At 39.9% G+C, this 13,845-nt stretch overlaps 1 protein-coding gene across 1 annotated transcript in view; it reads left to right on the forward strand.

Annotated features, from left to right (window-relative positions):
• Positions 1-7,579, forward strand: part of LOC122561786 (uncharacterized) — an 80,081-nt gene extending 72,502 nt beyond the window's left edge. Inside the window, exons 10-11 of the mRNA XM_043713946.2 lie at positions 3,908-3,997; positions 5,163-7,579. Of these exons, the coding sequence (XP_043569881.1) occupies positions 3,908-3,997; positions 5,163-5,535 (463 nt within the window). The 3' untranslated portion in view covers positions 5,536-7,579. The remainder of the gene's footprint in view (positions 1-3,907; positions 3,998-5,162) is intronic.
• Positions 7,580-13,845: the final 6,266 nt, after the last annotated feature.

Here is a 13,845-nt window from a genome sequence, read left to right on the forward strand (position 1 = left end):
CCCGGCCCATATGGAGAGAGCTCTCAAGGATAGTGGAATCAAGGGTTATGGAGATAAGGAAGGAACAGGATACTGATTAAGGATGATCAGCCATGATCATATTGAATGGTGGTGCAGGCTTGAAGGGCAGAATGGCCTACTCCTGCACCTATTGTCTATTGTCTCCTTTCATTCTCTGTATTCAAATGAGTAAAGTCACAATGTCCTCAGCATCTCCACATAAGACAGTCCCTTTGCACCTGTTATCAGCCCAGTGAACATTCTCTGGACTGCCTCCAATGTCTGCATATCTTTCCTTAGGAAAAAGGCCCAAACTGTTCACCAGTATTTCAACTAAGTGCTTTGTATAGCTTCAGCAAACCTCCCTACTTGTATAGTCTATTTCTTTCAGATAAAGGCCAGTTGTTCCATTTGCCTTCCCTGTTATCAGTTGCACTTGGATGCTGGCTTTTTGTGATTCACAGACAAGGAGTCCCACATTGCTCTGTTCTGTAGCTTTCTGCAATCTTTCTTCATTTAAATAATATTCAGCTCCTCTATTCTTCCTGCCAAAGTGCATAACCTTACATTTCCCCACATGAAATATAAATCTGCCAAGACTTTGCCCACTCACTTAAACTGCCTGTATCCTCATGCAGACTCTTTGTATCATCCTCATCACTTACTTTCACATCTATTTTTGTGTCATCTGTAAACTTGGCTATAGCACATTCACTTTATACATTCAGATTATTAACAAATATTTTATTAAGTGTAGCCCCAGCTCTGATTACTTTGGCATACAACTAGTTACAGCGGGCCATCCTGAAAAAGCCACTCTTACCCCAACTTTCTATTTTTTATTAGTTAGGCAATTCCCTATCCATGCTAATATGCTACTAACAACACCATGACCTCTTAGTGAGTAGCTTCATGTGTAGTACCTTATCAAATGCCTTTTGTAAATCCAGATATATTACATTCACTGCTCTCCTTTACCTCACCTTCTTATTGCCTCCTCAAAGAATTTTGACAAATTTGTCAGGCATCATTTATCCTCATGAATCAGTGCTGACTCAGCTTGATCATATTATGCATTTCTAAATGTTCTGCTATTACATCTTTTATAATAGACTCTAATGGTTTCCCAAGAACAAATGATAACCTGATTGGCCTATAGTTGCCTGCTTTTTGTCTCCTCTTTTCAAATAAATGTGGTCATGTTGGTAGTTTTCCAATCCTCTGAAACTTATGCAGAATCGAAGGATTCTTGAGAGATGTTAAGCAGTGCATCCACTATTTTTGCAGCAACTACCTTTAATATCCTAGATGCATCCCATCAGATCCACGGGAATTATCTGTCTTTAGCTCCATTAGTTTCCTTAACACTTTTCATCAATTTAGTTATTGTATTTTTTCTTTTCCACCTTTTGCCTCTTGTGTATTTAGTAATTTTGGAATGGTATTAATACCTTCTACTATGAAGACTGCTGCAAAGTATTTATTCAAGTGTTTTACCATTTCCTGCTTCCCACCCTAAAGGACTATTCTGTTCATTTTGGTTTCTCTCTTCCTTTTTTGATATTTAAATAAGCTCTTGCTGTTTATCTTGATATTACTTCCAAGTTTACCATCAAAGTTATTATCCCCATTTCTAGCAGTCTTTTGTTAGTTTAAAAACTTTGCCAAACCTCTAATATACCACTAATCTTTTCCACATTGTATGTTTTCTTTTCTTTCACTCTGATGCCATTCTTAACTTCCCTGGTCAACCATGTTTGATTTTTCCTCTTCCTAGACTTCTTCATCCTCACTGGAATATATCTTTTCTGTGAGTCATGATCTATTTTCTTAAATGTCTGCCATTGTTCCTCAACCTTCTTTATTACTAAACTCCTTTCGTAGGTTGCTCATTCCTTCGCAATTGCCCTTATTTAGCTTAACACCGTTACTTCCAACTCGAGTTCTCCCTCTCAAACTGAATGTTAAATTTATTATGTTACTGTCACTGTTTCCGAGGAGATGCTTTACTTTGATATAATTTATTAAACCTGCCTCATAACAAAATGCCAGATCCAAAATAGCTAGACCACTGTTTGGACCCATAACATATTGTTCTCAGAAACTGGTCTAAATACACATTATGAATTCTTTCATTGCCAATCTGGCAATCCCAGTCTACAAGAAGGTATCAGTCATCCATGACGGATTACTGCTTTTGTTACATGCTCTTATTTTTCGCTGATTTATTCTCTATTCCACCAACTAGTTACTGTTAGGGTCCTATAGGCTCCTGCTACCAGTATCTTGGACCATAAGACAGTGAGAAATAAGGACAGGAGTAGGCTGACAGCCTTCGAGCCTGCTGTGCCACTCAGTAAGATCATGGCTGATCTGACTTTCTTCATTTTCCTGCATTTTCCCCATAACCTTTGATTCCTGACTGATCAAGAATTTATCTCAGCGTTAAATATACACAAGTACTTTGCCTCCACAGCTCTGTGTGGCAAGGAGTTCCAAACACTTTCCAGTCTCTGAGAGAAGAAATTCCTCTTCATCTCAACCTTTAATTTTTCTGAGATTATACCTTCTGGTCCTAAATCCTAGAGGAAATATTATCTCAGCATTTACCCTGTGAAACCCATTAGGGATTGTATATGTTCCAATGAGATCACCTCTCATTTTTCTAAATTCCAGAAGGTAAAAAGCTAACCTGTTTAGTCGTTGCTAAGAAGACAATCCTCCATATCAGAGATCATCCTCTTGAACCTTCTCTGAACTGCCTCCAATGAAATGATACCTTTCCTTAAGTAAAGAGATCAAAACTGCTCACAGTACTCCAGATGTGGTCGCATTAGCCACTTGTGCAGTAAGACTCCCCGACTCGTACATTCCAACCCCTTGAAATGAGGGCCAATATTCCATGAACTTGCCTGATTACCTGCTGCATCTGTGTCTGGTGCACAGGTAGCCCCAAATCCCTTTGAGTTGCAGCTTTCTGCAGTTTTTTTCTCCTTTTAAATTATACTGTGTTCTTTTGCTCTCACTTCCAAATCAACAACTTCATATTTTCCCACATTATACTCCATTTGCCAATCTGTTTGCCCACTTGCTTAATCTATCAGTATCTCTCTGTAAACTGTTTGTACCGTCCTCGCACCCTGCCTTTTCAGCTATTTTTATGTCATCTGCTAATTTGGCTACAGTACATTTGGTTCCTTTCTCATTTGCAGTCCCAGCACTTATCCCTGTGGAACCCCACTGGGCACAGATCACTAACCTGAAAAATAACCCCTTATCCCAATTTACTGTGTTCTGCCCATTAGCTAATTCCTTGCTCAGAGTAGGCTACTACCAGTGCATGGGAAGATTCATCCATAGAGTCATATGTTGATAGTTCACAGCTGTTTACTTTAGATTAGAATTTACTTAATTGTAATAGTAGTTCCTGTTAAGTACAGGAACCTGGTCAGTGTTTTCTGTTAACTTGATTCCATCAGACAGGTAAATTGGGACTTTGCATGCTTTGATTAAATCATTAACTTTTGTGGCGATCCTGGGAGTAATGAGGTTTGAGTGGTAGCGTACTTTCCCAAATAAGTCATAAAAGCAGAAATAAAAGATTCCATTCGAGAACACAGCCCACCCTGGAAAATTGCCAGAGCTGGGAATGCAAAGTGGCACCACTCCAATGCATCCCCTCCCAAGTTTCCTGTTTCCCACAGCTTCCCACCGTGCCTCTGCAAGGCTGGAATGTTTCGGCCCTAAACAGGAGTTGAGCATTCTGTGGACTCAATGATAATCCATTGATGCCTAAGAGTTATAACCCCCCGTGATATGTTATTATTAGAGTAACTCATGCTCAGGAAAACCTAGTTTACATTCTTCCTTTATATAACCTCCTCCTCTTCTACTTTTGATTGTTCAGGCAAGTGTATCACTTTGACTTTGGACATCAGTACTTCTATGAAACCAAGAGCGAATATACTGAAAATTGCATTAATAACTTGGCAGACTGGTAAGAAACAAGTTTTTATTAGATACAATAGTAACCTGGCACAGTGAAGCATGTTTCTGAGTTAATATTGGGAATGCAAAAGTTATCATTTTTCAACTCTGTCACAAACTCCAAACTTTAGTAATTGATTCCATCCAAAATTACAGTCTCCGGTTGAAGCTAACTGTGTTTGCAGTTTTGGAATTCTATTTAACCCTGAACTGAGATTTTGGCTCCATATCCTCTCTGTAAGAAAGCCTGCTTAATATCTCCTGCATCTAGTCTCTGCCTAGCAACTGCAGATAGCTCTACTCTGATCTCCAGTCACTTGTATTTTAACATTTGCTCCTGGTTGGCTAAAGCATCCCATTGAAAATTCTCAAAATTCTTCATAACTTTGAACTCCTCATCCCTTATAAATTCATTTACTTCAGTAACTCACTGGGAACTTTGTGTTCCTCTGGCCCCTGGTGTTTTATTTCCATTTGCCTCCCTATTGTCAAATGTGACTTCAGCCATGAAAGTCCTCAGCTGTGGGTTTCCATTCCCAAATCCCTCTTCCCACCTATCGGGTTTTCTTTAAACCTTACCTCTTAACCAAGATTTGAACTAGCTCTCCCAATAGCTTACACCTTGACTTGGTTTTTGCCAACGTGTTTTACCTATTAGATCATAAGTGGTGTTCCTGCATACATTTAAAGCTGGAGTATTGTGGTTTTATCAGAAAATGATGTGTGAAATCCTACTCCTATTAACTCACAAAACTATATAAAAACTGTCTTCCTGTTGAAAGTCTTTTTTTCTGCATTTTCTTTTTCACTGAGTCTTCTCCAATTGAAGATTGTTTTCTGGTTTGATAGGAACCAATTTATCAGTTTCAGATTGCAGATCAGAAGCTGAGAGCAGGTGATTTGCATCTGTAATGCAGTACTCTGTACCATGCTTGCACTCATTCCTGGAATTTTCAGGGAATTCTTCAATGGAGGGTTGCTGTAACCCTTAATATAAACACGATAAACTGCTAAAATCATACTTTTACACCATCTCTGAAGGCTTACCCCTAAAGCACAGTGAGAGATTGCTAGAATCCTACGTTTTCTTCCCTGTTCTTTTTGATATATGAATACAATAAGTATTATTTGGATATAAACAAGTTGCTTACAGCTTGCTGTATTACTCTTTATAGGTCTGATGATGCAATTCGGCAGTGTTGGAGAAGTCTGTTTGCAGTAGTAAGGATAATGGTGAACACTGTCATTTTGTTTTTAATTGAGTTGATAACTTTCTTATGTCGGTCAGTCTTCCATGTCCTATTGGTTGGACTCTTAACAGTAATTGGAGATCATCTTCTGAAGCCACTCCTGGTATCGTTGTTCAACAGTCTACTGCAACCCATCATGATTTTCCTGCTGAACATTTTCATTGGAATCAGAAACCTCTTGAACCCTTTAATTGATATCTTCAGGAGACTGTTAATGCAAATAGCTGCTGTGTTGCATGCCTTCAGACTTGTGGAAGTGAACTTGAATCGAACTCCATCCCAATATCAGGATGTGTAGCCAAACAAGTCACTTGTTCTAGGATGAATATGAAAAGTCTTGAAGATGAGAGTGAAGGATGGCTGAAAGTGAATCCCTGTGCTGGATTGTTACCAGCAACTGGTAACTGTTGCTAGTCAAGCCATAGGCAGTTCTTAGTAGCTATTGGTTCAGACCCAGTTGTATGAATTATGCAGTCTACCAAATAGGAGTTGGACATCTGAAGTCAGTGCTATTTCGTCCATCCTATTATTACACAAAACTTTAGTGCTACAATCAGTGCTCCATTGTTCAAGCTTTGTCACTGTATGTACTTATTCTTTCTTTTACAAGGTACTGACTGTATGTGCTTCCACTATTTCTTTTACAAGGCCTTTTCAGTGTTATATTGATGAGTCTTGATCATTTCTTGCACTTGTACTGCTTTAAATACAAACTCATTGAGTGTCTGCACTTACATTGTCTTATATAAGACTTATCAAATTTTATGCTCATGCTGTCTTCTGAAAAGCTAGTTGAGAATCTGTGCCCAATCATCCTGTAATACAAGGGTTGACCAGTGTTTAGGCATACATTGTCCCTTAAATGAAATATTGCAAGTGCAATTAAGTGAAAGTGATCTGCTGTTTTATGTGTAGAACTGTTATTGTCATTCCTCGAGGATGTGATTAGTTGCACAAAGCTCTGGAATCAAGATTGTGGGTTTCCTGGTGACTCATAAAATAAATTCACCCTCTAAATTGACACTGAACATTGGGAACAGTTAGGTTACATGTTTAGTTTCTAATTTATGTTGAATTAGCTGATCTTGGCCAGAATGCTAATGGGTTATTGCAATCATCAGTTTATCCTGGATTCCCATTCTTGACTGCTATCCAATGGAAAATGTCTGTGTGTATTCATTTGTGTGGAATTGGCAAGGACAGGATTGAATTTAGCTGGGAAACACTACATGTTGGTGCAGCCTGCCTGTGCAAGTCAAGATCCTGAGGTTTCTAGTGATCTCCTCCACCATCACAGGCACAATAGAGTGAAATCCCCTATCCTCCCCAGACCAAGAAAAGGACGCTATTTGCATATTCAGAATGAAGATATCACACTGATGCACCTTTTCCAATTGGCAGCTTGAATGTCAGATTGGTGCAATAAGATTCCAATGGCAAAAAGAAGGCATGGCAATGAAATAAATTAGTACTTGTCTTTCATGTCTTCTGCTCCATGTGAAGGAGCTAGCCTGTCAAGGAAAATCAGAGATTATTTTGGTTACCTGTCTATGGTAAAGATTTTGGCCTTTTTACAGCCTTCAATTGGCCAGATAATCTCAATGGATGCAAATGTTGTTGACTCCAAAACAAATGGAAAGGCTGAAATTTCCACTGTATTCCAGAAACTCCTCCAGACATGGTCCTTTCATGAGGAGATTGCTCACAGTTCCCTACACCAAACGTTAAAGCATGAACATAAAATGGTGTGGAATCCCAGCATTATTGAATCCTACCCTAAATTCCTGGTGCCATTTTCCATGATTGAAAATTTGGCTTTCTGATCTGTCCCAACATGCAAAAGTGCTTGGGTTTGAAAGTCTTAGTGCACATGAAGAATGATCAAGTGGTACACTAGAACATCATAGCTAATTTTACTGTTGTGATTTTTAAGGAAAATGTATATATTGTGCCATTAAAATTGAAACTGTGCTAACTCTATTTATGTTGTATTGTCTAAAGACTGTGAAAAACTGTCATTTTAGGACCTTTTATGTGGATATGCAGTCACTGCAGTAATGTAAATAAGCCTTTACTTGCATTCATGAAAGATTGCACTCCAAAAGAGTGATCAATTAGAAATAAAAGCAGCAAATGCTAAACTATTCAGCAGATTAGGCAGCATCTGTGGAGAGAGGAATAGAATTAATGAAAGATTATCAACCTAAAACATGAACTGCACCGATGCTTTTTTTCCCTCTCTGGAGTATTTCCAGCATTTTCTGTTTTTATTTCAAATTAACTGGATTCCATATTTACGAAGAGAACACCACAGCAGACCTTCAGACCATGAGCCTTACATGGTCTGAGATGATGCAAGGTTTGTGTGATATTCAAGATTTGTTATATGTTAATCTGATCGTGTTTAATAAATCAATGGGAAATAAAAATTGAGTACTTCTGTTTAACAGTTGGACCTCTATTTAGGGGATCAGTAGTTTCTGGAGTAGAATATTAATTTGCCTTTCAGAGGATGTGTAGTTCCAATGCACTGTCCTCCTGTTCAGGTCATGGTAGTTCCGGTGTAAACTCCCATTCAGAGGACTAGAGGTACAGCATTGGAACACTAGATTCCTATTTAGAATTCAACAGAACACTGAACTGCCATTCAGTGAATGAGTAGATCATGGGTTTCCCTGCTGAATCAATATAAGAATGTCTTAAGAATTGACAGACAAATATAATATATCAGATAGGGTCAGTATTGTTTTATGAAAGGGAAATAGTGTTTGACAAATATGTTAATGTTTTGAGTAGAGCAGAGAAAGGGGAATTAGTGCATTTGAGTATATGTGGATTTCCAAGAGAAATTGGATAAGGTGCTGCGCAAAAGCTCAACATATGCATTTATGGAGTTGGGGAATCATTTATTTGAATGGATAAAGGATTTGTTAGAGCTCGGGAAACCGAGAATGCTTAAACAAAACATTTTTCAAGTTGGCAGGCTAATGTGAGGTGTGTAGCATGAATCAAAGTTTGGGTGTCAGCTTGTTACAACCTTTATTTAATGGCATGGATTACTCTAGGTCTCAACACTTAAGTTTTGTGACAATATAATGTAAAGTTGTGGAATGTAATCTATGAGGAGGACATATACAATTACAAAGCAATACAGACAGGTTAAATATTTAGCTGAAAATGTGTTGCTGGAAAAGCGCAGCAGGTCAGGCAGCATCCAAGGAGCAGGAGAATCGATGTTTCGGGGCATGAGCCCTTCTTCAGGAAACATTCGGGCTCATGCCCGAAACGTCGATTCTCCTGCTCCTTGGATGCTGCCTGACCTGCTGCGCTTTTCCAGCAACACATTTTCAGCTCTGATCTCCAGCATCTGCAGTCCTCACTTTCTCCTCGGTTAAATATTTAGACAACCAGTTGATAAATAGAGGTTAATGTAGGAACAATGAGGGTAGTCATAAGGTTGATTATAAGAACAGAAAAACAAAATATTTTTAACATGTGAAACTTTAAAATATTAATGTTTCAAGAGATTAGAACTTACTTATATAAGGAATAATGTTAGCATGTTCTTAGTTTTACACAGCTACATCAAGTAATTAGAAAGGATTTTGGTATTTTAGCTTTATTGTAGAGCCTTGGACTCCCATTCAGAGTAGTAGTAATTGCAGCAGTGGAACAGTAGTCTTTCATTCAAAGATTCAGCAGAGCAAAAGAGGAGGTTGAAGCATTTGCAGCAACCTTCAGCTAGAAATGTCAAGTGGGTGATCCATCTCAGCCTCCTCTAGTTGTTCCCAGCAACACCCATACCAATCTTCAGCTAATTCGGCTCATTCCATGTGATTTCAAGATTCGGTTAGAGGCAGTGGATACTGTAAAGGCTATGGACAACGTTCCAGCAATAGCACTGAAGACTTGAGCATCAGAACATGTCATTTTTGCAGCCAAGCTCTTCCAGTACAATTACAACATGGGAACATACCTGAAGATGTAGAAAATTGGTCAGGTATGTCCTATACATATAAGGCAGGACAAATCCAATCCGGCCAATTACCACCCCATCAGTCTACTCTCTATCAGTAAAGTGATAGAAGGTACAATTAACAGTGCTATCAAGGGCTTATGCCCAAAACATCAATTGTCCTGCTCCTTGGATGCTGCCTGACTTGCTGTACTTTTCCAGGAATGCATTCTCAATTCTGATCTCCAGCATCTGCAGTCCTCAATTTCTCCCAGTGCTATCAAGCAGCACATGCTCAGCAATAACCTGCTCATTGACACCCAGTTTAAGTTCCAACAGTGCCACTCAGTTCCTGACCTCATTACAGTCTTGATTCAAACATGAACAAAAGAGATGAATTCCAAAGGTGAGGTGAGAGTGATAGTCCTTGACATCAAGGCCGCACTTGACCGAGTTGGCATCAAGGATCCCTAGTAAAACTGGAATCAATAGGTATCGAGCAAAATCTCTACTGCCTAGAATCATACCAAACACATAGGAAGATGGTTGTGGTTGTTGGAGGTCAGTCATCTCAGCTCTAGGACATGTCTGCAGGAGTTCCTCAGATTAGTGTCCTAGACCAATCCTGTTCAGCTGCTTTATCAAAGACCTTCCCTTGTCACAAGGTTAGAAGTGAGGATTTTCCCAATGATTGCACATTGTTCAGTAACATTCACAACTCCTCAAATACTGATGCAACAAGACCTGGACAATAGCCAGATTTGGGCTGACAAGTGGCAAGTAACATTTACACCACACAAATGCCAGACTATGCCATCATCAATGAGAGACAATCTAACCACCTCTCCTTTTCATTTAATGGTGTTACAATCAATAAATCCCTCATTACCAACATCCTGGGGTTACCATTGACCAGAAACTCAAATGGACTCACCACATAATCACAGTGGCTACAAGAGCAGGTCAGGGACTAGAAATACTGCAGCAAGTAACTTACCTTCTGACTTCCCATATCCTGTTCACTATCTACAAGGCACAAATCAGGAATATGATGGAATACTTTGCAGCTCCAAAAACTTCGAAGAAGCTTGACACTATCCAGAATAAAGCAGCCCACTTGATTGGCACCACATTCACAAACATCCACTCCTTTCACCACTGCCATTCAGTAGAAACAGTGTGTCTACTATACACAAGATGGACTGCAGAATTCACCAAAGATCCTTAGCACCTTCCAAGCCCATGACCACTACCATCTAGAAGGACAAAAGCAGCAGATACATGGAGCACCACCACCTGCAAATTCCTCTGCAAGACATTTATCATTGTGACTTGGAAATATATCACTATTCTTGCACTGTCGCTGGGGCAAATCTTGGAATTCCCTTCCAAGGGCATTGTGGGTCAACTTACAGTGAGGCAGATCAACACCTTCTCAAGGACAGCTAGGAATGGGCAAAAATTGCTGGCCAGCAAGCGATGCCATGTCTCACAAGTGTATATATACGTAAAGAGGGGATTGGAGTACAAAACAAAGGAAGTCTTGATACACTTGTATAAGATTTTAACGAGGCCACAAGTGAAGAACTGTGTTTGAGTTGAGGGGGTTATTGTGTGATGATAAGAAGCTGAATAAATTGGGTTGATATTCACTCAGGTTTAGAAGAAGGGGAGGTGATCTCATTGAAACATCTAAGACGCTGAAGGGGCCAGACATCCTTAACGCTGAGGAGTTGTTTCCTGTGGTTGGGTAATTTAGAACATTGAGGTAATGTCTCAGGTTAAGGGGTTGATCTTTTGAATTGATTGATTTTTGATTGCTCAGGAGTCAAGGGATTTGGGGAGTAGGTAAGAAAATGGAACTGAGCAACTATTAGATTTAAAATAGTGATGGAAAAGGATAGACCAGAACTAAAAGTTGAAGTTCTAAATTGGAGAAAGGCCAATTTTGACAGTATTAGGCAAGAACTTTCAAAAGCTGATTGGGGACAGATGTTCGCAGGTAAAGGCACAGCTGGAAAATGGGAAGCCTTCAGAAATGAGATAACAAGAATCCAGAGAAAGTATATTCCTGTTGGGGTGAAAGAAAAGGCTGGTAGGTATAGGGAATGCTGGATGACTAAAGAAATTGAGGGTTTGGTTAAGAAAAAGAAGGAAGCATATGTCAGGTATAGACAGGATAGATTGAGTGAATCCTTAGAAGAGTATAAAGGAAGTAGAAGTATACTTAAGGGGGAAATCAGAAGGGCAAAAAGGGGATGTGAAATAGCTTTGGCAAATAGAGTTAAGGAGAATCCAAAGGGGTTTTACAAATACATTAAGGACAAAAGGGTAACTAGGGAGAGATTAGAGCCCCTCAAAGATCAGCAAAGTGGCCTTTGTGTGGAGCCACAGAAAATGGTGGAGATACTAAATGAGTATTTTGCATCAGTATTTACTGTGGAAAAGGATATGAAAGATATAGAAAGTAGCGAAATAGATGGTGACACCTTGTAAAATGTCCATATTACAGAGGAGGAAGTGCTGGATGTCTTGAAACACATAAAGGTGAATAAATCCCCAGGACCTGATCAGTTGTACCCTAGAACTCTGTGGGAAGCTAGAGAAGTGATTGCTGGGCCTCTTGCTGAGATATTTGTATCATCAATAGCCACAGGTGAGGTGCCGGAAGACTGGAGGTTGGCAAACGTGGTGCCACTGTTTAAGAAGGGCGGTAAGGACAAGCCAGGGCACTATAGACCAGTGAGCCTGATGTCGGTGGTGGGCAAGTTGTTGGAGGGAATTCCGAGGGACAAGATGTACATGTATTTGGAAAGGCAAGGACTGATTAGGGATAGTCAACATGCTTTGTGCGTGGGAAATCATGCCTCACAAATTTGATTGAGTTTTTTTGAAGAAGTAACAAAGAGGATTGATGAGGGCAGAGCAGTAGATGTGATCTATATGGACTTCAGTAAGGCGTTCGACAAGGTTCCCCATGGAAGACTGGTTAGCAAGGTTAGATCGCACGGAATACAGGGAGAACTAGCCATTTGGATACAGAACTGGCTCAAAGGTAGAAGACAGAGGGTGGTGGTGGAGGGTTGTTTTTCAGACTGGAGGCCTGTGACCAGTGGAGTGCCACAAGAATCAGTGCTGGGTCCTCTACTTTTTGTCATTTACATAAATGATTTGGATGCAAGCATAAGAGGTACAGTTAGTAAGTTTGCAGATGACACCAAAATTGGAGGTGTGGTGGACAGCGAAGAAGGTTACCTCAGATTACAACAGGATCTTGATCAGATGGGCCAATGGGCTGAGAAGTGGCAGATGGAGTTTAATTCAGATAAATGCAAAGTGCTGCATTTTGGGAAAGCAAATCTTAGCAGGACTTATACACTTAATGGTAAGGTCCTAGAGAGTGTTGCTGAACAATGAGACCTTGGAGTGCAGGTTCATAGCTCCTTGAAAGTGGAGTCGCAGGTAAATAGGATAGTGAAGAAGGCATTTGGTATGCTTTCTTTTATTGGTCAGGAGTTGGGAGGGCATGTTGCGGCTGGAGAGGACATTGCTTAGGCCACTGTTGGAATATTGCATGCAATTCTGTTACAAATTGTCGGAAAATGTTGTGAAACTTGAAAGGGTTCAGAAAAGATTTACAAGGATGTTGCCAGGGTTGGATGATTTGAGCTATAGGGAGAGGCTGAACAGGTTGGGGCTGTTTTCCCTGGAGCATCAGAGGCTGAGGAGTGACCTTATCGAGGTTTACAAATTTTGAGGGGCATGGATAGGATAAATAGACAAAGTCTTTTCCCTAGGGTGGGGGAGTCCAGAACTAGAGGGCATAGCTTTAGGGTGAGAGGGGAAAGATATAAAAGAGACCTAAGGGACAACATTTTCACACAAAGGATGGCACATATATGGAATGAGCTGCCAGAGGAAGTGGTGGAGGCTGGTACAATTGCAACATTTAAAAGGCATTTGGATGGGTATATGAATAGGAAGGGTTTGGAGGGATATGGGCCAGGTGCTGGCAAGTGGGACTAGATTGGGTTGGGATATCTGGTCGGACCGAAGGATCTGTTTCCATGTTGTACATCTCTATGACTCTAGAAAATCTGTCATGGTTATATTAAATGGCAGGGAGGAGTCAAGAATCTAAAACATCTGCACTTCATCTTATTTAATTGGTTCTTACATTCAGGGGATCCGTAGGACTCCGGTCTCTCATTCAGGATACCAACAAAGCATTGGTTACTGATTCAGGGTTCAAGAGTGCACTGGACTTTCATTGAAGATACGAGTAATTTGTGTGGTAGTACACGCAGACCTATTTGGAGAATATTAGGCATTTTTCTTAGTGAATCAGTTTCCCAAGTGAGTTATTGGAGCTGCTAAATGAACCAGCTTCTATTTGTAGGACACTAATCTGAAATAAGAGAGAAGGACATCTCTGTTATGGAACACATTCTTACATGAAACAAAAGATAGTAGCCACATCCTATCATGGCTTTTAAAAGCATGCTGCAAATTTTAGTGTTTGGTGTGAATGTTACAAATTTGGTATTGAAAGGACAGTGTTCATCATTATCTTTACCAATCCATACATGTATAGTAAAAGGCATTATTACAGTGGAGTTTTGTCACATTAAATTAGACCAATTCAGCGACGTG

The sequence above is a fragment of the Chiloscyllium plagiosum genome, unplaced genomic scaffold (assembly GCF_037043375.1).
Source record: "Chiloscyllium plagiosum isolate Xiang-an unplaced genomic scaffold, Cpla_swu_hap1 HiC_scaffold_23, whole genome shotgun sequence".
NCBI lineage: Eukaryota > Metazoa > Chordata > Chondrichthyes > Orectolobiformes > Hemiscylliidae > Chiloscyllium > Chiloscyllium plagiosum.